The sequence below is a fragment of the Lissotriton helveticus genome, chromosome 8 (genome assembly GCF_964261635.1).
Source record: "Lissotriton helveticus chromosome 8, aLisHel1.1, whole genome shotgun sequence".
Taxonomy (NCBI): domain Eukaryota; kingdom Metazoa; phylum Chordata; class Amphibia; order Caudata; family Salamandridae; genus Lissotriton; species Lissotriton helveticus.
The window spans coordinates 1388218388-1388243258 of record NC_136069.1 but is presented as its reverse complement, the minus strand read 5'-3'; the positions used below and the strand labels follow the sequence as shown (position 1 = coordinate 1388243258).

Sequence of the window (24871 nt, the reverse complement as noted above, 5' to 3'; positions counted from 1 at the left end):
CTCCAGAAATGTTAGGAGTACTTGGGCAAATTGTCGTAAGGTTATACATGTTGAATTGGAAAGCATACAACCCATAATCAATTTATACAATGTGCCTGAAATGGTTCAACTTTTTCAACTTTTGCCAGCAACACCCTATTTCCTGTTAACTTCTGTGACTCCCTGTGTGCCTGTTAGCTAAAAGGTCCCAGCATGCCAAAAGCAATACAACACCCAATGGTGCTTGTGGCCAGGGTTGGTAACTCACAATCTTACTTTCTTGTTTTTCAGTTCAGTCGTTCACCTTCACCCCTGCAGGTATAGTCCATTAGTCTACTTCCTCACCAGCATCTCATTACAATCATTTCTGTCTTAATGTTAATGCCATTTCAGCAGTGACCAATATTGCGAAATGAAGCTACAGTTCAATGAATGCTATCTTTCATGATGAGGTCCTCTGGAAATCAGGTCGAGTAATCTCACTGCCGGTTTCAGCAATACCATGATTTGTGTTTATAACCGGATGCGGTATTACCACACTGTTCTGGATTTCCACTTATAGAATGGGGAAAAGTCATGGAAATTGGTGTTTATAAACTGATTTCTGATGGTTTTCCAACATTGAAACCCTTTTTCCCTGGATATACTCCGCCAGGTTTCCAAGGAAACTGATTCCGGATAACACTGAAACCTGTAAAGAATCCTTCACAAAAAATACACTATGAATAGGTCTTTTGGAGATCACTTGTAATTTTGTAACATTACATCTCCTATTTTTCAAAAGCAATTTCATGAAACTAAATTTGCTCTCTGAAACCTGGCATAGATAATATGAGGGAGGGAATAAATGTATGCAGACATTTCAGCCATATGGTGTTGCTTCTTAAATAATTTTTAACTCAGAAGCATCAATGTAGCATCATGAGTTTGATTGTTAAGCCAAACTGGCACAAACTCCTTGTTTTTCATGTTCACCCTTTGCTCAGATTCCCCAGATACAACCATGCACCACATGGTTTCACATGGCATAAAGAAGGGAAGCTGGCACAAAGCAGGTATTCCCTCTTTCAACACTCTTCACTCAGATCTTGTCAATGGCAGTTTTGGAATGGAAGGACTTTCTCTATTGAAGATAGAGATAGTCTCAACACCCATACCTCTCAATTCTTCCATTTAAGTCATTGGAGCAAGTAACACATTATATGGAATGCAGCCCACTTTAACAATCTTGATCAATGGACAAAAACAGTGGCTGGCTTTAGAAATTCGGACATGGGCAAACAAAAATTGAATTGAAAAAAGATGACAACCTTCTTACCACTCAAAAGTATTGTAACCAAGCAAAGTGTGTTTTCTTTATTTTGAATTGTAGCATGTTTACAAAGATACATGTCAGAGATGGGCTCAATACACATTCTTTTTTTATTTGAAATCAGGGACATCCCTTATCAGAGACATCCCAAAATCTAATGGACACTTGAGAGGTATGACCACATATCATCACATCTCTCGTGGGTCCAGAACATGTGGAGTGTTGTATGTGACCAGACATTGGGCATTAAATGGCGTGGGACTTGGGGTCAGTGGGCATGTGGCAAGAATTAGTCATCATCATCATGCGTACGTCATATGTACCAACACCATAGTTGCTGGGGGGCATTTTTTTAAAGTTATATACAATAGCCAGTCATCATCCATCAAATTACAAGCTAACATGCATGAATATGTACCATTGTAAATTGCATGCCTTTGACTTAAACATGCACCTTTTGTTCTGAGCAAACTTGTAAAAGTATTAGCTAGAAATAAAAACACATTGAAACGCAGAAGAATTCAGTATTAAACAATAAAAATAGATTTTGCGTCCAGAAATAACAGATGTGAGAGTAGACAATCGGTCCGCCATTAGTGTTCTATCTAAAGGTTTGCTCTAATGTGTGCATGTTTATTATCTACTTAAAATTAATACTTATTAAAAGTGAAAAAAAATCTTTAATAATAGCAAAATAGCTTATCAGAAAAGCAGGAGGGGTCGAAGCCTGCAACAATAACATTTCTATTTTTTAGAGGACTGTGTGGTCTGTAAGAGATAGCCAAATACTCGCTACTAAATCATCTCGCGTGGGAAATGACAACGATTTTTATGCAAAATACACCTCATTGATCTACAAGACATGTTATTATGCATGGACTGTCATATGATGCTGGGGAACGCTGCCATTGCAGTACCCGGAATAAAGTATGAAATGTTGCACGCGTTCTGTTGTGTACATTGGGTCTGTTCTAATGCAGTGCTATATTGAAAAAAATGTGAATCAGACCAATACCCAAAGATGAAGACCAAGCAAGCAGTTTGCACTGCTTCCAAGCTTTGCGCTTTCACCCCTCCTATTAAATAGTGGGTCTGAGAGTTAATCCTCTCTTTAACCTTCTAGCAGATCCCATTAAAAGTATGACTCTGCCTTTAACTTTGTTCTGTGCAACCACTGCAGCCAATTAACTAGCTGGCCCAAAGAATATTTTTTTGTTATTGAAAAATCATATTTTTTAGAACCTGTTCATTACGTTTGTGCAGAAGGGTGATTTTTTTTTCATTCGATTTTAAGTAGAGAGGAAACTAAATAACTAAAACGAGACTTTAGACTGTGGATAAAATAACTAAGTGGAAGGATAAAATATGTTCCTTTCGGCAGCAGGAAAGCACTTAGTCTGCGTTGCTCTTAGAACACTGATTCTCTGAGGGCATGCTGATATGTGCACTCTGTGAGATGCAAATCACTACATTATGGCAATGTTTCCCATCAACATTTAAAAAAATATATTTTGTAATCCCATGCTTGTGGGCAAGAATTAACAGAGATCTGACTGTTGCCTCGCAATAGAGTGTATTCGTAAAGGCAAGACTTCCATTATTACACCACTAAGAGCAACATGGTGTTTACAGCATAAAATGGCGCTTATAGTTTAAAGAAAGGTTTCACTTACTTTAGAGTAGTTTAGCAGTGTCGTAGGCTCTAATTCTATGTGTATACTTCACAGAGGGAGCATTACTATTTACAGTACAACGCATGTGGCTGAGTAATTGTTAGACGCCAAAGTACTTCAAGTTTAAATCCATTCTGACATCACTGGAAGTACATTCTTTATATTCTAAACATTGACTGCTGAAGTTGCATATAGGGTGTGCCCTTTGTAAATAGTGTCATTGTTATTCCTTTACTGGACAGCAGGAGTCTCTCCAGCTCTCTTTGCAGACTGGCCATCCTTGCAGCTATACTGAATGTCTGCTGCAATGCACTATTTTGTCTGCCTTACTCTACCAGTTTGAGGATTTACCCCAAGGGTCATGGCAGTGTTTTTTCAATCCAAAGGAGACATGTGGCTGAACCTATTTTGCATTGTGGTCTACATTAATCTCTTTTCAGGGAAACCGCTCTAACATGAAATACCGGTGCTGGAACCACAAATGCCAGAATCCACAAATTAAGTTGCCCTAATTCATGGCAAAACTGGCTTTAATTCTTTTGAGAGGTGCACCCAGAATGATAGGTCATATTAAAAGATATTCTTCAGATTCCCAGCTATGCCAGATTGCAGTAGTTTAATTCTGCTCAATTAGTTAAGAGCTGAAGGTAGATCTAGAAGAGTTTTTAAAAATGTAATGAATTCATCTACTTATAGAAGTCTGGAAATAAACAAGAAATGCATAAGCAAGCTGACAGTAGATTGTTTTATAATTACAAGACTAAAATGTATTGTGATATTTCTGTTCAATGCATCTTGACAGTGTGGAACAACTACGAATTGTGTATTCAGTTCAACCCTTTATCCTTCGAAAACAGAAATATTTCGTTATGATCATTTTATTGTAATTATTAACATTTAATTAGTAGTAATTCAATTTCTCAGTGCAGCACACCCATGCAAATACAGAAAAATCTAGCACCCTAATGTTTACATTTTTACCAACTAGAAGTCTAGTATTACACATTGTTATTGGTTTTTCTAACAAATTGTTTCCTTTCTTATCCCAAACAACAGTCACATTTCAAAGAGGAGAAGGACTAATGAGCAATGGAAGGTATGTGTACAAGAAATTGTCTGACAGCCAACCTCCTGAACGTAAAAGCACGTGTAGGCATTCTCAGAGGACATAGCATGGGGCATAATGATATATCTGTTGTGCATTTTAGAGGAATCAAGTCCAGATGTTTCACGCCTCCCAAATGGCTAAGAGGAAATTAGTAAATATCACACAGAATGTGTTCATTTGTTAGCAGAATGTTTATTGCATTAATTAGACATTAGCAAATGAAGTTGCTGTTGCTTAAGACCCCTTATTGGCTGAGACTAAATTGCTGTGAGTGAACATTTACACCTAATCGATCACAGAATAAATGATTCATGGATGATGAATGTGCAGGAGAGTTATGAAGCCGCAATCGGAAACTTTGGCTACTTGATGGAATCTGCTTAGAACTGATCACCACCCAATACATTCTCATCTGCTTCCACTTTGCCAATATGAAGATTGTAATTAGGCCATCATAATAACTTTCAATCTCCCTTTTGATCAATATGTTCGCAAAAAGTGATTAAGTTTAATGAGGACTAGTTAATGTGGCACGTGAGCAACTGCCGCGTCTGAATGATGTTGCCATGGAAACAAATGTTTCTCTTAGGGGTTGCAGTAGACGAGGTCTGTCTGAAATGCGTGATCATGTTGCAATTTGTTATTTTTCTACATGAAGACACATTACATTGAGAGGTATTGGCAAAGGCAAGCCGAGGAAATAGGCCTTGCTAAACACACTCCGATAATGACTGGATCTCAACACTTATATATTTAAGATCCACCCCCCCTTTTGATTCTGCCCCGAGTGCGGAGACCCCGCCCTTGAAAGACTCTTTGTGAACTAGGCCCGTATTCGTCTTTACAATTAAAATTCTGTTATTGCTTTCAGGTTTTTATCATAGGCCATAAAGTTGCTATGCATGGCCGCATAATGTATCCGTTTGATGCCTTACCTCAGTTTTCTTACATCAGTCATCTCCTGATGTCATGCATATCCTTTAATAAATGATTTGAGTTGAGTGTTCACATCACACAATGCCTGCTCCTTCAGCAAACAGACTTTCCACATGATATTCACCCAACTGGCAGTATATAGTTTGTATTTTTTTTTCCAGTAGATGGTTTACATGGAATATATAAAAAATGCACCTTGACTATATATAGCGTTTCTAAAATAAATTGACATGAAGTATTGGGAGCGAGTTATGTTCTCCATGCATACAACAAATATAATACCTTCTAACGTGAATTTTAAAAAATTGAAACGTGTTTGTGTTGTTTTGACTGCTAAACCAATTTGAAATTTGATTCTTTCTTTTAAGTCCTCAAGTAAATTATTAGTTACCTGAAATAGTATTGTGGCATGGCTTAAATGTTGTATGCAATTTGATGAATACCATTACATGCAGAGTCCCACATGAAATCCATAGACAGACACAAAGCCCGAGTTTAGATTCTCAGTTCTGGGGAAATTGTTCATGTCTCTGCGATTTTTTCCGAAGGGCAACTTACTCCAAGTTTAAGGAGGAATGTGTATTGGAATATATGTCATAACGTTGCATAATCAGCTGTTAGAATCGAATCTCGTGTTCCAGTCCATATCACTCAGTTCTTCCTCATTCGAGAATGTTTTACATCTAAGTACCGTATTTTCTGGCGTATAAGATGACTGGGCGTATAAGACGACCCCCCACTTTTCCTTTTAAAATATAGGGTTTGGGCTATATTCGATTGCTTATTAAATGATACCGGCGTATAAGACGACCCCCAACTTTTGAAAAGATTTTCAAGGGTTAAAAAGTCATCTTATACGCCAGAAAATACGGTAACCTCTGATGACAGAACAGTTTTACAATTTACCAATCTTGAAATTACACTTAAATGGACAAGGCATGGTAAATACATTATGGAACTTCTCTCACCTTATTTTGATCACTAATCACACAGGACAACCTTTGGTCCTTTCTTTTGCCTTGTTCAGTAATTAAGAGCCTGATAACAACATACCCTTTGTGTCCCATAAAAGGACTTCCACCACTTATTCCAATTTCCTGTGAAAAATGTATTTCAGTATAATGTAAAAGTATAACTTGCTCCAAGCCATGCAATAATGACTGATAAACATTTTTCAGTACTATTATGAGTGTCTAAAAATGCCCAAACAATAAATACATTCTTCTGAATCCTAGATGTGCAGTTTCCATCAAAGCACCTTTTTAAAATTTCCTCTTTGTTTTGCTTTAGTCGACCGGGGTTGTTAAATTCAAGTGACCCGAGTTACCCCTGGCTTGCAGACTCATGGCCGGCAACCAGTATGCCTGTAAATAACAGCAATGGCGGCGGACAGAATGATCTTGCGAATTTTGGCCGAGGAGGTGAGTCTTATGAATAATTCAATACAAAAATAAGATTTCACAAGAACGATCTCCTGTCCTTTTAAAAACATAATCGATCTGCCATGAACCTTATTGCACAAGAGGGATTTCTCTTCTTAGCAGCTCACATGTATTCGATTTCATTGGTGTAACATAGAATAATGCATCCCCTTCAGAATGTGATGGAGGCCCCCGAGTCTACCATATCTCAGATATTCAGTCGCCCCAGAAGGTTTTGGGGCCCTCTGTAGCCTTGGGCCTCCTGCATTCTTCACTCATGGCAGAAAGTTCCTGTTCAGGGGTATCCTTCCTCTTTGTCCGGCAAAAATGTGTCCAAGTGAGTCTTGTTGTGTGAAGAAAGTTTTGGAGTGATCTATCAAGCGAGGGCAGAGAAAAAGGGGTAAACAAAATACTATTTCCCATGATAATTCCTATAGGAGATTTGAACACAACTACAGCCTTAACCGCTGAACGGATTTACACCAAATTTGGCAGGAAGATATATTTTGGTTCGCTGATCATGCTTTCAGTTATCCAATGTAAATCCATTCAGTAGTTGTTGAGAAATGGGAAACAAATAAGGATATCTGGGCAGAGCCTAAGCACAGATCTCATGTTGAGATCTGATTGGCAGCATACACTTCAACCAGGCAGTGTTGGCAGCCATCTTGGAACTTAGCTTCATCCGAGCCCCACAAAAACATTTAATAAAAAGAAAAGGAACAGGGTAGGAATACCCTGACCCCTAGATGTGGGGCCCCCTGTGACCCCATCAGGTCCAAAAATCACTATAAAAACAACTTCCTGTGAAAAGCAGAGAATCCATGGCAAAACTTACAAGTGCAGGCTCCTGTGCTTGTTTTGAATGCAGCCCCCAGGGTTTTTTTTTAAAGGAGGGCGGTACATGGGGCCCCTCTCCTACGGCTCATAAAGCCCAGGGAACCAACACCTCCCTGGGGATTTATTGATAAAAAGGAGAGGGTGCACAGTGCCCCCCTCCATGGGCCTTATAAGCCTAAGCAACTACCACCTCTATGGTGCTAAAGAAAGAATGATGGGGGGCCGCATTGACCCCCCCGGGCCCCGGGAACCACCACCTCCGGTTTTGTTATGCATCCAATCTGAAGCCAATGTGCACAGGATGCTTCTGTTCCGCTGGAGCATGCACCTGGGTCCACTTCCAATTAACTAGGAACAGGATGGAACACTTTGATGCCCTTGAGTCTTCTAAGAACAGGAGCCTAGTCAGCTAGGCCTTGGAGCCACTCTGGGTCAAGTGATGAAAGTTCGGTCAGAGAGAGCAGCAGGCAACAGGAAAGCACAGCAAGGCAGCAGTCTTCCAGAGCAGTAGTCCAGCAGTGTGGCAGCCCTTAGCACAGCAGTTCTTTGTCTCGTCTTGGCAACTTTGTTTCAGGTCCAGAAGTGTACAAAGCTGGTAGGGTCAGAGGTCCAGTACTTATATCCAGTTATGCCTTTGAAGTGAGGGTGACTTCAAAGAAGGGTCTTTGAAGCACACAAAGGTTCTTTCTTCCTGCCCTGGCTCCACACTCACTGCAGGAGGGTATGCAGCCCCTTGTGTGTAGATAGGTTTCAGTCTATTCAGGTGTAAGTGTGAGGCTGTGCCCAGATCCTTCCTCCCTCGCCCTCAGAAAGATGCATGTATTCACACCCAGTCTTCCTTTGTTTGTGGCTCTCTAGAGGAATACACAAATGTATCTGTCACCCAGCCCAGCCAGTGATCACAGAGAGGCAGCATGTGCCAAATAGCTAAGAGCAGGAAAATGCCTAACTTTCTAAAAGTGACATTTTCAGAATAGTAATGACAAATCCAACTTAACGATTAAAGAAGAGTTATCATTAGCCTTCTATAGGTACTAAACATTACAACTCTACTTTCTCTCAATTAGGAATTACAGCTTACTAAATGTAACAAGGAGTCCCGAATGTTAGCCTATGAGACTAGTAGGCCACTCAGTGGTTAAAAATGAATTAGGGAGTTGTTCACCACCAGGACATGTAAAATGTAGAAGCGCATGCCCTACCTTCTGATTACACAGCACACTGCCCTATGGGCTACCTTGGGTCCTACCTCAGTGGTGACTTATATTTAATAAAAGGCGTGTGTAAGGCTTGGCAAGGGGTTTTAAGTGCCAAGTCGATACGGCAGAGTAAACTGCACACACAGGCTCTACAGCGGCATTCCCAAGATAAGTTTAAGGGCTACAGTCCCACTACTAGCATTTCATTTCAAGCCATGTGCACCTGTAATGCACTGTACTTCGAACGTAAAGGTAAGTTAAATATGCCAATTGTAGATATCTCAATCAAACCATGTTTGGGCGAGAGAGCACATGCACTTTAGCACTGGTTAATGGGTCAAGGACTGGTACATGGGTTACAGTTAAACGTTTAAGGATGTACATTCAGATGGTAAAGGGTTAAGGGTTTGTGGTAGAGGATTAAGGATTTAACATTGGACAAATATAAGTTAGGAAGTTATAGGTTAAGGGAAGTGTTTAAAAGTGTAGGGTTACAGTTATGGGCTTAAACGTTAAGCATATAATGTATAGGATCAAGTGTTTTACCTATAGGATTAAGGATTTAAGGTATAGTTTCATGGTTTTGAGGAAGTGAGTTGTTTTGGGGTATAGGGTTAAGAGAGAGCAGCTTGTAGTTTAGGGTGAGGGCTTAACCCTCATTATTGCAGTGTTCAGTTTCACAGTTGTAAATAATTAGTTCAGTTTGAGGTGCATTACTGATTATTTGAGTGATTGTATTTTTCATTCAATGAAGCTAAAAATAATTAAAGTGTTGCTTTTCATTGTAACACTGCACTTGATTCATTTTAATGGACCAAATGTCCATTTCGTAGAGATGGCATTAGAAGTTTTAAAAATGAACCAATGCTATTTTTTCACTAAAAAAACAAAAAGCATAAAACAGTTGTAATTTTAATGACAGACATAGCTTGCTGTGGTGGGCTGTGATCTTATTGTAACATTCCACAAGAATGTCCTAATTAAAATCAGTCCTCAAGGGAGACAAGGGAGTTTACAAATTCCCATGGCTCTCGACAGCTCTCTACCTCGCTCACAAGTCCACCTGTCCTTTATTGCCACTTTATTGTCAAATGCTATCAACACCATCAATACATGATAAACGTGACTAGCAGGTTGTGGGAAAGAACATTCCATCAGCTCTGTAAAATTCTTTGAATCCAGTGGTGAGGTTGAGACACCACCTTTGGAGGCTTCCACATCCCTCCTTCTGGCTAGCACTGCTTTGTCATACCAATGCCACAGGAGGAGGAAGGTGGTACTGCTTATTTCCCTTGCCCAATCATATTTTTGATGGCCGCGATCCTATACCAGTATTTCAGCCTGGTGCTGCTCCTCCATCATCTATTTTGCGCCCTCAACATTCTTACATTTTGCTCAGTATAACGGAACAAAATTTGGTGTGAACCTATTTTTCAAATGCACATCTTTATAAAAGAGGATTCTGTTTTTTATGATGAATATCACTGGCGTTTGACCTGTAGTCATTCTTCTATTTCTATATTGTTTATGAATTCTACAAATATTCGACACAATTGGCATAGTGTAATTTAGTCATCCAGAAATGGTCTTTAGAGTCCTACAAAGCACACTCCCGTGGACTAAATCAAAATGGGTGACATTTTTTAATCATAAAAAATGCACTTGCAGGAGTAGAAAATCCATCAGTATCAACATTTCAACAGTTGGGAAAGTAAGTAAAGATCATCAAAAAGGAGTACATGTGTATGATAATGCAAAATTCATCAGTCAATCACAAACTCGAACTTTTTTATGTATTCATAGAAATTGTAGTGCCATGAAACGCTTAAGTCACTGCTAAAAAGGGTGGAGTACAATTAACTTACGAGTGAGTTAGTGGTATTATTTATATAGGTTATACCACCCGAGGGGGGCAGTAACCCATGTAAATGTTACTGTCGGCAAGCATACACAACTCTGGTACTCCTTTCCCACTACAGCCTCCTGCTTTCTTCCAAAGATAGAGAATGAAAAACATTTTTAGAAAATATCACGATTACCATAGATAGGGGCTTTTCTGCTTGAGGGTATCTACAAAGTAGTATTCATATTATGGCACAAACAGATGCAGTTTACTACGTGGTTTGATGTCACATTTACTGTGCATCTTCACTATACATCATGTGCATAAGTATTATATCAGCATCCTTTTAGGTGTCTTCTGCGTTCCAATACATTTTGTTTGTGACACTTGTCTTTACCATTAACACAAGATGTCTCATTCATGGCTACTTTTGTAAACAAAGTTATGGAAGTGGATGAATGAAACAATAGCGAGCCTTGATATGAATGGTTTAATCTTCAGGATACATTTTTCAATCGGATTTTCTCATTCCTGTAATTTGAGAATTGGTTTTGGACTGGATATAATTGAAATGTGATGACCTCTTCAAATGTTTCATTGTCCCTTGTAGATTTTTATTGGTTCTGACACAGAATGAGCAATGGGAAGCATACCCTTGTTTTGAAATATTGCAAACTTCACATTCACAGTTAAAGGTATGGGGGAAAGATGGCTTTATGCAGCCAGTCGTGAAGGACGCGTGGTAGGCCTGTCACGCGCGCTGATAGCTTGCCGTCGGTTATACATCATCTCCCCTTCATTGGCTCATGGGCTCTCTCAGCTGAAATGCAAGCGTTCAGAGTGACACATTTATTTTTCATCTCGAACCTTGGTGGTTCCAAGCTTGCCTGTGCATCACTGATTTGTTTCATTTCCCTATGCTCACCGCAGATGTTTTGCCAACAGTGCCAGGGCAAGGAGATAAAACCTCCACCATGCTTTCTGATGGAGCCATTTACAGCAGCATCGACTTCACGACCAAATCCAGCTACAACAGCCCTGGGCAGATGACACAGGCCACGCCGTATGCTACGACGCAGATACTGCATTCAAACAGCATCCACGAGTTATCAGTCGACTTACCTGACCCGCAGTGGAAAACTTCAGTACAGCATAAAACTGAGCTGACCGGTTTAGGTTATTCTCTGCCAGATCAAGGCAAAGGAAACAACGGTAAGTACATGTTTCTGTTTTCTGACTGATAATGTTCTTACCATCTGTGCATGCATTGTAAAATTAGCACTTAGTGGTACAGACTGTTGTACTGTTACTTACAGCCTATTAACTTATACCCTACTAATAAAATGAACCCTTCCTGCATTAGTCTAGGCGGCAATAGATTCCTCGTGCTCTTCCTTAAATCAGTACCCTCTGTTTTTCCATTTCAGCCTTCTAGATTAACTAGTTATCCTCCTCATGCCAGCTTTTGATTGCTAACTGCATGATATGCATGTGCTCGTGCTGTGAACTAATCACATGATGCCCCTGTGACCTTTGACCTTTAACCCTTAGCCTTACTTTACATCCCTGACTACCGATTGGCTGAGGGCTTGTCTAATAGAATGCCACACAACCAGTCACAGGATTTCAGCACCACCAGCTCACACAACAGCTCTGAACGGAGTGGCAGCCTCTCAGGTTGGTTTTGTTTTCTCAAAAGAGAAATCATTTGGTTGTAAGCAGCTTGATCGATTTTACATTTCATGATACGAAATACTATGGAATACCAGCTTCAGCACATGCCTGTCATGGTTTTATTGTTGTTCATCGTGTTCTGTGCAATTATCTTGTTAAACGAAAAGTGCAATTAACGTGCATAATAATTCAATGAATGCAAAATAGTGTGTGATTTTTCTTTTTTGCTATTTCTACTTGCTCAACTGCAAGTGTTCAGCAAACCCAACCTAGGCTTTCTTTCATTAATACTTATTAGCATAAACATTCTTCCAACAGGTGCGAAGCCTTGTTCACTTCTCAGAACACTGATTAAGTTTAGCCTACAGACAGCTTTATCTTATTGTTTTTCAACACATATTGGGAACAATTCAATATATAAAGTGGGCTTCGGACGCCCTTTACTCATGATTCGATGTGTTTGTACTTGTAAACAGACATCACTTTCGGATATTAATCTTTGTAAAAGCCCATCCTGAGTATATTGTGCTTGATATGATGCTGGATGCTTTCAGAGCATAACTGTGCAAAAACCATTAAATACTTTGTTTATTACACTTTGTGCAGCATTACTTGATCAAATGCATACACGATAAATGAAAATTCCTTTTGTATAAAGAAATTGGCAGTGCCATTCTACACTATTCATTAATAAACATGACACACATATCTAGTTTTTATTAGATAGCAACGTTGGTTTATTTGACAAAAAAAAGAGATATCCAGGAAAAAGACGCTTAGGGCCTGATTTAGATCTTGGCGGATGGGATACTGCATCACAAACGTGACGGATATCCCATCCGCCGTATTACAAGTTCCTTAGCATATAATGCGCTTTCAATACGTCGGCGCGCGCTGCATCACTTTTGGCGATGCAGCGCATGGAACGAAATTAGTTTTATTTATCTTTTTCTGTACTTACCTGAAATCATCCATATCCCGCATTTTACAACGCCCACCCTGCCCCTCCCCCACCTGACATCAACACCCGGTGTAACGCCCTACACGGGCCGTGCCTGCAGGCACTTAGAAATCTGTACTTTGGCTGAGCTTGTTGTATCCTACAAAACGATAAAAAGCAATCACAACATATGCCAATATGCATATAAGAGAAACTGTAAAAATCATCCAAAAGCATGAGTAGGCGAATGAGAAAGATATATATTTTATTCCGTGTTCCTAACAATGGCTATTGCCCTTAATGACAATTAAGGGGAATAACTAAGGCCTCAAAACATAAAATGTTACTGCAACTAATCCGTAAAAATAACTGGCAACAGACTGATTGTGGACATTTTTCTGAATAAGTACAAAGGTTAAGTGGTGGTTCTGAGTCTGAAAAGTTTCAGGCATCTCTACATGATGATGCTTAAAAAGAAGGATGGATTATTAAGGTTCTGTGGATTTGAAACAGTGACAGTCCCCATACACGAAATATGGTGATTCCCCCCATAGCAACAATGATAGTGTCTTGTCCACAGTCAGGCAATAATCTTTAGTAAGATTTATGAAAACGGTGTTAAATCAAGACATGATGGATCTGAAACATATAAACAGCCTGCTGTATATAAAACCAGCAGTATACACTAAACAGTACAGTAGTAAGGAATATTCTTTCCATTGAGCAATATTAATTCATTTATTTTTATTGGACTACTGATACTGGTGTGAATCCTTAAATAGAGTGAAGATATGTAGTTATAGTTAGTCTTACAATAGGGAGTTTAGTCTGCAATATAGTAAAGGCCTCATCTAGAGTTTGTCAGAGCGGGAGGAACGCCATGAATTGGCAGTCCACCCGCCCCTCAAACTTGCAAGTCCTTTACTCTGTTTAGATTTGTAGAGAAGGTTTATACCATAGGACCCTACACTGTCCTCCCCATTGTAAACATATCCACTAGCCATGTCACAGTGATGCTGTTAAACCGTTTTTGAGGGCAGGACTACAGGCAGTCGTATTCCCTGTCTGTGTCAACCATGCAACACGTAATAGACATGTCAGGGCAAATGCCTACTGACCCCCACCTGCAAAAAGTAAACTCCCTGTGCCTTGGGCCATTTAGTTTTTTGTTTAGAGAAAACAATCTCTCAAAAAGTTTGCAGAGCAGACACTTTAAACATGGCTCTCGCTCAGAAATCAATTCACTTATGTAAAGGGAGAAGGCACAGTAGGAGCTGCCTTTACAGCACAGAGATCGCCACCAGGCAAGCGGGCACCCCCGGAGACTAAATGAGGCCCTAATCGTTTCACCATTATAAACGATCATTTGCAATGCAATCGGTCTCGCCTTTGGGATCTTATATATATTTAGCTATGCAGCACATTAGCCTGGGTGCTGAAACATCTACTGTTCTTTAACATGGAGGGAAAGTAAGCACCAAACTGCGTGACACACCAGGTGTGTGAAAACATGGAAAATAATATTGCCTTTCAGCGGGAAATTGTATAGTTCAAAACTTTGTTTTTAATATAAAATCAGGGCCTTCGGTGGTCATATCACTGAACATACATGATTTGAAAAAAATATTATTGTCTACGGGTGATTGTGGAAGACAATTTCTATGGACTGGAATCTAAAGAATGCTTAAGTGATTCTTGTATTTTACTGACCTATGCTGGTCGTTTTCTATCAAGAAATTTAACTAGAGGCAGTTGGCAGAAAAATTAAAAAAAGAAAGTCCCTCAGCAGAAAGCAATTCTTGTATTTTACTTACCTCTACTGGTCATTTTCTATCAAGACAGTTAAATAGAGGGAGTAGAACAGGCAGAACGTAATTCTGGTATTTTACTGACCTCCACTGGTCATTTTCTATCAAGACAGTTAAAAAGAGGCAGTTGAACAGAAAAAAGTCCCTAAACGGAAGCAGACAAGTCCTACGGCTGATCTCCACTGCCCACAAAGTGCATACACATATAAGTATATATACTTAAGTATATACAAGAGGTCTCGAATGCTCGACCTAAAAAATGTGTGACACAGTTAAGGTCATTTTTGCCCAAACTGTGGTTAAGGACCCACTGATGGGTCACGGAAGTCCTGGTCATTATATAAGAAATATATAAAATGATTAGCCCTGTTTTTACAGCAGTGCAAAGGTGGTGAACAATACCCTAAGTCTATTTTTAAAACAATGGTAATTGCGTACCCCTGCAATTGGGGTGCCGTCCCCCGGTCACTTCCTAAGTCCCTTTGTGATAGGGTTTATGTGAGTTAGGAAGTGACCGGGGACGGCACCCCAATTGAAGGGGTACCCAATTACCAAGTTTTGAATGTGTATGACTGAATACACGCTCCGGAGCACACCACAACTTTCAAACTTAAGTTAAGCACCTAAGCTGTGCTAGTGGAACTAATAATATTTTTAAAACAAACCATTGCAATTATTTGCAAGCAGGACTCCAGTTAAATTTTTCAGTATTAGTTGCATTGGTTTATTTTTTACTTCAAAAAGCAATTTCATCAGAGAATGTGCTCAATAATCATGATTATACACAACCATATGTCTTGTACATAACTTTTACACCTAAATTAAGAAATATGGATGTGTCCTAATGGCCAGAGCTGCCAACTTTGGATCTGGGTAAATAGGGTGGATTCCTAGTGTTGGCTCAACATCCGTTGATTCTGGGCAAGTCATATCATCTCGCCTGTTTATCCTGTGTTCTGTCCTGACAAATGCCACTGACTCTTCTGAGTGAACAGGCACACACATATTGATGGTTTGAGTGGAGATGGGATGATATTTACCCTTTTCTCCACACTATTTGTTTAATACTAAGTGGCACCCAACCCAATATAAATCTCATATTGATGTACCACATTGGTTTTTACTTTAATTCAAAGGTTAATGTATAGTTAGAAGTACATCCCTGGCTTGGAGGCCACTCTTCATCAAACCAGGTTTTTGAAGAGCAAGGGTAGACGTATAAAGCATGACACCTGGTGGTGTGTGAGGACATTTCATCACTTTTTTGTGTATGTCCAATTGTAGGCGGAAGTAACACAGCATAATGCATAGTACGCTGAATTAAAATCTCTGAAGTGTTCTCTCCGAAGGCTTTTCTGGGTACATATAGGACCCCTTTACTAGGGTCTAACAAGTAGATTAAATATGCCAATTGGGTGTAAGTCAATGTTACCATGTTTAAAGAAGAGAGCACAAGCATTTTACCACTGGTTAGCAGTCCTAAATGTCCTAAAGCCAGCAGAAATAAAGTCAGCAAAAACAGGATGCTGGAAGGCAAAATGTTGGGGGGAAATCTTTCCAGGGATGTCAAGTCCAACATCCACAGTCTGCTGCATAAGTTGTTTCTCAAGTTTGCAAAAATTGCTCGTATCAATATCAAGATATTTCAGAAGCCTTGTGATTTTAGAGAACAAATGCCACAGGCCAGCACCCTGCTTTGAAAAGTGTTCCAGCCACAGACTCTCGTGCAGATCAAAATTTTGGCCAAAATCTGATATTGAAGTGTGTGGTGAAGACCGTGAGATTTGCAAACAATTACAGTTATTACATTAAAGAATCACCCCTTCCTCATGTTGATGAAAGGTAAGAGGGTTGCAAAAGTTTGTTGTTCTAAAACTGTTTTGTGGCTGTAAAATATTTAGGAACCTCTAAGTGAAAAGAGCTAGGTCCTGATGAATGATTGGTAGCAGAAACAACAGCTTAACAAATGTGAGTCATCTAATTTCATATTGCCATTGTATTTTTAGGTTCAATCTGTAACTGAACATTGACCGATATTTTGCAAATAGAGCAGTATTTGTTTAGGCCTTCATGTAAAAGAAATTGATGAAATCATCAGTGGGTGTTCCAACTTAGACAGTGCTACCTCGTGAAACTCTACATTTTAAATAAACTTCCTCAGTGGAGGACTTTTGGCAACCCAACAAACCAACACATTTTCAAAGACAATGAAGTACCTAGAGCATTTACGAACGTTCGTCACATTTTATTTGTACTACCAATTTTTCCTGAGTAATGTTGTTTCCCCGAAGCATTATAGAGTAGTGCAGGTTTTGTCGTATGTTTTGTTTTTTAACGAATACCAATGATGTTGGGTTGATTGTTACTTAAATGTCATTTTTTCCCCTCTATACTTCACTTTTTACTTTATTTAGGCCATGTACCTCTAATGGTATACTGTTAGTGAGTTGAGTGCATGTGGTACTTTATGATTATTCGAATGCTCAGCATCTCTTCAAACCATGTGCATCACACACCCAAAGGAAAATAACCCTAACTTCCAAAATAGCATGCAACATTTCTCCAACATTCAGATATGTTTGTAAAATGTTCTTTGTTCTTTTGTAAAACCATAATGTATTAAAACATAACAAATATTACATCCATATTGCTTAATGTTAATATGTTTTTTATGTATGCAAGATCCTGGTTTAGACTCCTGTATGATTAGATATAAAACACCATAATTGTGATCCTATATCTTGTGTCTGTTCTCATGATATTGGAATGAAGTGTGGTTATATGTGCTGAAATGTATCAATTATAGGTGGAAAAGGTGGCAAAAAGAAGAAAAACAAAAACAACACAAAGTCACAGAAGAACAATGGTTCTAACTGGGCTAATGTACCCCTGCCACCACCTCCAATTCAACCCCTGCCAGGCACCGAGTTGGAGCATTATAACATGGAACAACATATGGGGTAAGTTTGTCATTATTTCTTCTCAATACATAGCAAACTTCTGGGCAAGAATCAATCTATTGTAAATTATAGTTCAGGCCATATAAATGTGCATATTTATGGCACATATGTTCAGGTTTAGTGACAATGTGAATAGCAGTATAAAGTTGGTCATGTAGTGGCTTAATTTTTCATTTCTTAATAAGCATGTGGTGAGAAGTGAGATATATATATATATATATATATATATATATATATATATATATATATATATATATATATATATATATATTGTGTATTTTTGCGGTAAAATGTTTCCTCATCTATATAATAATATAAAAGGAAAATGTTGATCTAAGTTTGTTTACCATGAAATCAGTGACATTATCTGATGTTGGAAAATTTAGTATTAACTGATTCTTTTTTCCAAATCCTTTCTATTTGATATTTTCGTATAGTGCAATTATGACAATTTACATAGCTGCTTAATGTAAATTAAAGTAAAATGAATACATGTCTTTCATTGAAGTTTCTTTTTAGTCCAAATATACAAATGCAATTACAATTTTGAAAAGTAATAGGGAATTAATATATTTTTTATATATTTGTGTGTTTGAACTGATCCAAGAAAATGAGTCCTATTAATAGATGCTTTGTGCATAATGATGTTGTTTGAGGATATGATGGACTGTCAATTTCCATCAAGAAGCAGGCTTCTGCATATGCAAATAAGTAGTAATGACTTTGAGAGAGACGTTACATGACATACAGAGAATATGTGCATACAGGTTGGCATTTCAGTATGAATGCTAAGTGTATTGAGGGGCAAAGACTGATGGCAGAAGAAAGGATCAATAGCTTCTTAGTTTAGAAAGTTAACATTGAGGCTTCTCTCAAATGAAGATAGTGAGACGATTGTGCAGTGTGGACTACAAAGCAAGGTCCCGGACAATTAGATGGAACAGATGTGAATATGGCAAAGGCTGGCTTAACAAACTGGTAACAAGCTTGTCTTGTTGCAGAGTGTGTATTGGTGCATAACATTACAAGAGCTGTGAAAAGTAAGGAATTGATATGACATGGGTTGACCTATACATATATTCTTTGCTTGTGTTTGAAGATGTGTTAGATGTGAAAATTAAAGAAATGGACCTGGAGATGATGAATCACATTGTCGATGGAAAGCCCGACCAGTACTCTATTGCTTTTTTCATTTTAACTTTTAACAAAAGTAAACATCAGGTTTTACCTGTTTCAAAGGGTAGGATTGTGTGGATTTTGTTGATATTTTGTAGTTGAACCCGGTAGCATGGCATCAGCTATGCTGGATTAAATAAGAGAGCAGAGACTGACATACTCTTATTGGAAAATGTTGGTTAGCACACAGTCTTGGATAGTTGATTCACAAACAGTTGTAGAGTAAAGCCAATAAACGCTAGATACTACTTTTCTTTGGAAGCCTTGCACAAATTTATGAAACCATAAAAAGCATCTGCTACACTGATGCATATTAAGATGTGGCTGCCACTTTTATATCTAGTTAAAGTGGTGTAGATTAAGTATCATACTTATTCTTGATATTTCTGTGGAAAAATTGATTGAATTCATGCAGTTCTATGACATCTGCTCTTTTATGAGTTCCAGTATTCTATTTGCTATAGCTTGCAACATGTAGTTTCATAGGAGAATCATTCACCTTGTTTTATTATTCGAGAACAGGTAAAATATTGTGTCAATTTAAAATTCAGACATTTTAATTTAAACACTAATTATACATTGGTGTTATTGTGCAACTATTATGAACACATTCTGTCCAGAAATATCTTGGAGTCCAAATTCATGTTCACAATTGGATGGCAAATGGAAATGTTTAACGAGGCCTGGAAAGGTGGGGGGTACCTATGCAGTGGAGTTATGTTATGTTAAAACTATATTTCTTGAGCGCACGGCTACCCAGAACGGGTGTCCCGGCGCTTTGGCAGAGTCCTAAACACAACCAAGAAAAACCCAGAGGCAGAAATACTGTAGACCCACTGGTTAGGCGGAAAAGAGGAACGTCTTAAGCTCCTTTCTAAAGGCCAGGAGATTGTTAGCCTTCCGGAGTGACAGAGGGAGCTCATTCCACAAACTAGCCGCCATGAACTGGAAAGACCGGCCACCCATCCGCACGCGTTTGATCACTGGTACCTCCACTTTAGCCAGGTCAGCAGATCTCAGACTCCTCCGTGGAACGTAAAAAGCAATCCGCTTCCTAAGGTAAGCTGGGCCAATACAGTGGAGGGCTTTAAATGCCAACATAAGGACCTTGAACCTAATTCTGCAAGCGATAGACAGCCAATGCAGCCTGCCGCGCAATAGAGAGGCACTAGCTCTCCGTGGAAGGCCAAAGATGGCTCTGGCCGCCGAGTTTTGGACAATTTGTAGTCTGGATACCAGATATTTAGGCAGACCTGAGAAAAGTGCGTTAGCGTAGTCTAAACGCGAACCCACGAGTGCTTGCACAATGTTCTTGCGATATTGAAGGGAAAGCAGTGGGAGAAATTTCCTCACCATCTTCAAAATGCCGAAACATTTCCCCGCCAAGCCCGTGATGTGGGGACGAAAAGAAAGACTGTCGTCGAACACCACACCCAGATTTTTGACTTGGGCAGAGGGTTTCTCAGGGGGGAACATGTCGGAAGGCCACCACGATTTCCAGCCAGGGTCCTCCGCGCAGCCAAAAAAGAGCAACTCGGACTTATCCGAGTTACATTTCAGGTTCTGGTGCTGAAACCATGCAAAAACAGCACTCAGGCAGTCTCTGATTCTGTCGCCATTAAAAACCTCTCCCTTCCTGCAAGTAAACAGGAGCTGGGTGTCATCAGCGTACGAGATGACCCGGGCTCCAAATGCCTCCACGACCTTCGCCAAAGGGGCCATATAAATGTTAAATATGGTGGGGCTCAAGATAGATCCTTGAGGCACCCCCACCTCTAGCGAAGGCATTTCCGCAGAGAACGGTGGAGCCCAGATCACCTGTCGACGGTCGGCTAAGAAGGATTGAAACCAGTCCAACACCGTCCCCCGCAGTCCTACCTCCCTGAGTCTTAGGAGGAGGCCGGCGTGTGGGACGGTGTCGAATGCCGCCGACAGGTCCAGTAGGACCAACATAGCCTTTCCCCCAAGATCAAGCGTTTCCCTGATGGCGTCGGTCACCTCCACAAGAGCTGTCTCCGTACTGTAATTGGCACGGAAACCAGATTGGGAGTCATGCAGCAGTTTGTTCTTCTCAATAAAGGTGGTAAGAGTATGCTGAACATGTTTCTCCGCCACCTTCGCCAGAGCAGGGAGGAGGGAGATTGGTCTATAGTTGGCCAACTGTAAAGGGTCAAGCAGAGGTTTCTTAATGAGCGGGAGAATAAGAGCATGCTTCCATTCTTTAGGGACCACTCCAGAACTCAGAGACATGTTGAGCAGGGGGTTCAGCAAGTTGTTAATAGCTGGCGCCACCGAGCTCAGGCATTTCGCCGGACACGCATCCAAGGGGGATCCAGATTTCAACCGGGAAAGCAGCTCCAGAGAGGAATCGCAGGATAGCGGGGGGAACGTCGAAAGCGTGGGCGTCAACTCGGCTGCAGCAGGTGGAAGGACCTTCAGATCACTTTCCACAGCTGCAGCCACTTCCGGGGACCCCACCCGATCGAATGAGTCCTGAATCCTACGGATCTTATCCACAAAGAAGTCAGCAAGCTGCTTGATCCACTCCTCTGTATGGGAGTGTACTCTAGCGGCCGCCACCGGCTCCACGAATTCCTTCACAATTCGGAATAGTTCCCGGCTCGTATTATCCGCCTGGTCTATTCTATGCTCGAAGTAGATCTTTTTAGCTTCGGCAATCTGTCTGTGATAAGATTTTATCGCGCCCCTGTACTTCAGTTTCTCCTCAGGCGCATATCTGCGCCGCCAGAGTCTTTCAGATCTTTTGCAGTCCTGGCGCGCTTTCCGTAGAGTAGCGGTGAACCAAGGAGCAGAGTCCTGGCAGGGGGCTGTCCTGACCGGTTTCCGGGGGGCAAGCTCCTCGAATCTTGTCCGAAGCCAGTCCTGGACTAGCGGCAGGTCGACTTCTAAGTTCCCAGTCGTAGTGCAAGGATGTGCATGGAGTGCGTCAGCGAGCATATCAGCTGACACCAGGTGAAAGGCTCTAGCTTGACGAGACCCGTCCTTATAAGTTCTTTGACTAGTCTGATGCTCAGCTAACAACACGAAATTAATTAAATAATGGTCGGACCATAAAACCGGCAAAGGGGGAGACACCTTAATCGGTACAGAGGAGAAGATTAAATCCAGCGTATGCCCTTTCACGTGCGTTGGACTGTCGATGAAAGAGGCCAGCCCGAACATCTCGGTGATGTCCCGTAATTTAGACGCATCAGCGTCAGTTGTCGAGTCCATATGCAGATTTAAGTCGCCCAGCAGTACACAGTGTGCCGAACGCATACAGGGTACTGACAGTGCCACCTGTAGATCCTCGAAAAACGAGCCTATTGGCCCTGGAGGTCTATAGATCAAAATCCCTGTGCAGGTATGTGAAGCAGACAGCTGGAGAATAAAGCCCAAAGCTTCACAACCAGCGATGTTATCTACAGGGTAGGAGGTGCATTCAAGGGACTTGTCGACAACTAGGGCCACCCCACCGCCTCGGCCTCCCGTTCTGTCCCTCCTTAAGATGGTGAAGTTGGGGGGAAGGGCACTAGCGATGTCAGGTTCAGAGCCCGCCCCCAACCACGTCTCTGTCAAAAAAAGACAGGAGATTTTCGAGAGCGTAAGGAGGTCCCAAATCTCCAAGGAATGACGCGCCAAGGATCTAGTATTTAACAAGGCACACTGACATTCCAGGGGGGGGGAGGGGAGAGCGCGAGGTGGAGAAGATACGGGACGCCAAGCACATCCAGGACACCCTTTGCCCAGGAGCCGACCACCAGGGAAAAGACAAATACAACCGCTCCTGGGGGAGCGAAGCGCAATTAGAGCGGCCGCACTGTACCTAATCATCCTAGAAACCTACCCGAGATGACAGAGTCCCGCCTCGTCCGCCTCCGAGACGCTGACGGGCGCAGACGGGCTGACTCTGGCGTGACTCCGGCGCTGAGGAGGCGTGTCCGCAAACGCGACCGCTAGCGCGGAGAACAACCGTTTCCTTAAGTACAGGAGACTGGAGCGCTCTCACCGCTCTCGCCCCCTCACCCAATATGGCCGCCGTGGAATCTGTTTGCTCTGCACCTCGATCTTCAGCCCTAAAGTCGGCTGGGATCGTCAAAACAAGGCGAAAATGGTGCCAAGTGGGTGCCAGGTGTGCTGAGTGCAAGCAGTGTGAAAATGAACAATTTAGAAGTAAAATTCGGCGATTTTTAAAAGTATAAGAAACGTTGCACGCAGTAGCTCTAAATTGCTCCTAGCGTGTTCTGATGACAAACAAAGTGTTGGCAAGGCTCTAGAATCTCGCGCCTGCCTCCTAGGGGCTCCTTAAGTACAGGAGACTGGAGCGCTCTCACCGCTCTCGCCCCCTCACCCAATATGGCCGCCGTGGAATCTGTTTGCTCTGCACCTCGATCTTCAGCCCTAAAGTCGGCTGGGATCGTCAAAACAAGGCGAAAATGGTGCCAAGTGGGTGCCAGGTGTGCTGAGTGCAAGCAGTGTGAAAATGAACAATTTAGAAGTAAAATTCGGCGATTTTTAAAAGTATAAGAAACGTTGCACGCAGTAGCTCTAAATTGCTCCTAGCGTGTTCTGATGACAAACAAAGTGTTGGCAAGGCTCTAGAATCCTTGATATTACATACATTTAGTATTTTCTATGACTGGCAGGCAAGTGGTTCCCAGGTCCTGTGTTCAACTGTGTAGTAATGCAAGTGACAATGCAATTGCACTAAAAGCGGGCTTACTCAATGGCATAGATGTTGTGTATTTTCCAGTCAAAAATCTACCAAAGTAAGACATTTTTAAAGAAGTGTATTTCACTGTATCAGTTTGTGGTGATCTGAAGCAAAATAACCGTTTCCTTTTAATAGCAACCATTGATCATGTTGACTTCAATTTTCGTAGCTCTTTGCTCAGTGAAAATTGTGTTGAAGTACAAAGCAATTATAATCCTTTCAGGGACTTTAAAGTGCACAGTACACCATCTGTTGAGAATTAAATGTGTTACAATACCATAATTATGTAAGCTAAAGATTATAACGAATGCTTTGCTAGAGCACGAAATAATTTTTAAAAAAAGAATACAGACATCAGGATGTTTCCTTTTAACAATACATCTCCTGCATGTTTTGCTTCAAGAGTAAAACTTGTGCAATGCAATTATTTGGTGCGTACCCTGAAACTCCTACATGTATGTCTGGTCCTCCTCTAAGACAATTTGTTGATGGTTATCTTCCAATGTCACTAGGTAGGTATGGCACTGGCTACCTAATGATGCACTCCATTAGTTTTTCTTTAGCAGGGTTGAGTTGCCTGAAGGGTAGAGATTCATTCATGATAAAAGCTTGGGCAGGTGCCCACTTCCTGCTTAGCAGCTTTGTTTTGGAAGCATGTGATTGATCACTGATGGCCTAGCAGAGTGGACCCTCGAGAGTCAGAGCCCAAACGCTGATGTGCATGTTGCAGTGTCCTCAGGGTTTATCCACGGGCGAAGTCCAATGAACAGCCTGTGCGTCGAGGGAATATTAAGGCTGAAGTAGGGATAGGAACCGGTGTCCTGTAAGTGCAGCCCCGTCTTCCGTTCTTCAAGTTACAGGATCCCCATGGAATTTCATCTCAGTCCGGCTGGATACAGATGCCCACTTCTGGTGCATCGTACACGGAAGACAGGGCTGCACTTACAGGACACCAGTTCCTGTTCCTACTTCAGCCTTAGTATACTCTTTGAAGCCAAAAGAGAAAAATGAATACCAACTCTGATCTTTTTTTAGAATAAATATCCTTTGAGGTGTGTATATATATATTCCCCCTGTTATTACTGTCAACAAATATACTTTTAACCAAGCACCCTTATGATTTTAGGTATGACAGTGATGGTTGGTGTCCACCTTTGCCTATTCAGACATACCTGCACCAGGGTATGGAGGATGAGCTGGAAGAAGATGACGAGAGAGTCCCAACTCCACCTGTGCGTGGGGTGGCTTCCTCGCCTGCAGTATCATTTGGTCAGCAGTCTACAGCAAC

General features: G+C 41.0%; 1 protein-coding gene across 1 annotated transcript in view; it reads left to right on the top strand.

Annotated features, from left to right (window-relative positions):
- The window catches only part of ROBO2 (roundabout guidance receptor 2), an 803551-nt gene that overhangs the window by 728815 nt on the left and 49865 nt on the right, over window positions 1–24871 (top strand). Inside the window, exons 18-22 of the mRNA XM_078658968.1 lie at window positions 4021–4060; window positions 6299–6429; window positions 11242–11523; window positions 17540–17693; window positions 24710–24866. Coding sequence (XP_078515094.1) covers window positions 4021–4060; window positions 6299–6429; window positions 11242–11523; window positions 17540–17693; window positions 24710–24866 — 764 coding nt within the window. The remainder of the gene's footprint in view (window positions 1–4020; window positions 4061–6298; window positions 6430–11241; window positions 11524–17539; window positions 17694–24709; window positions 24867–24871) is intronic.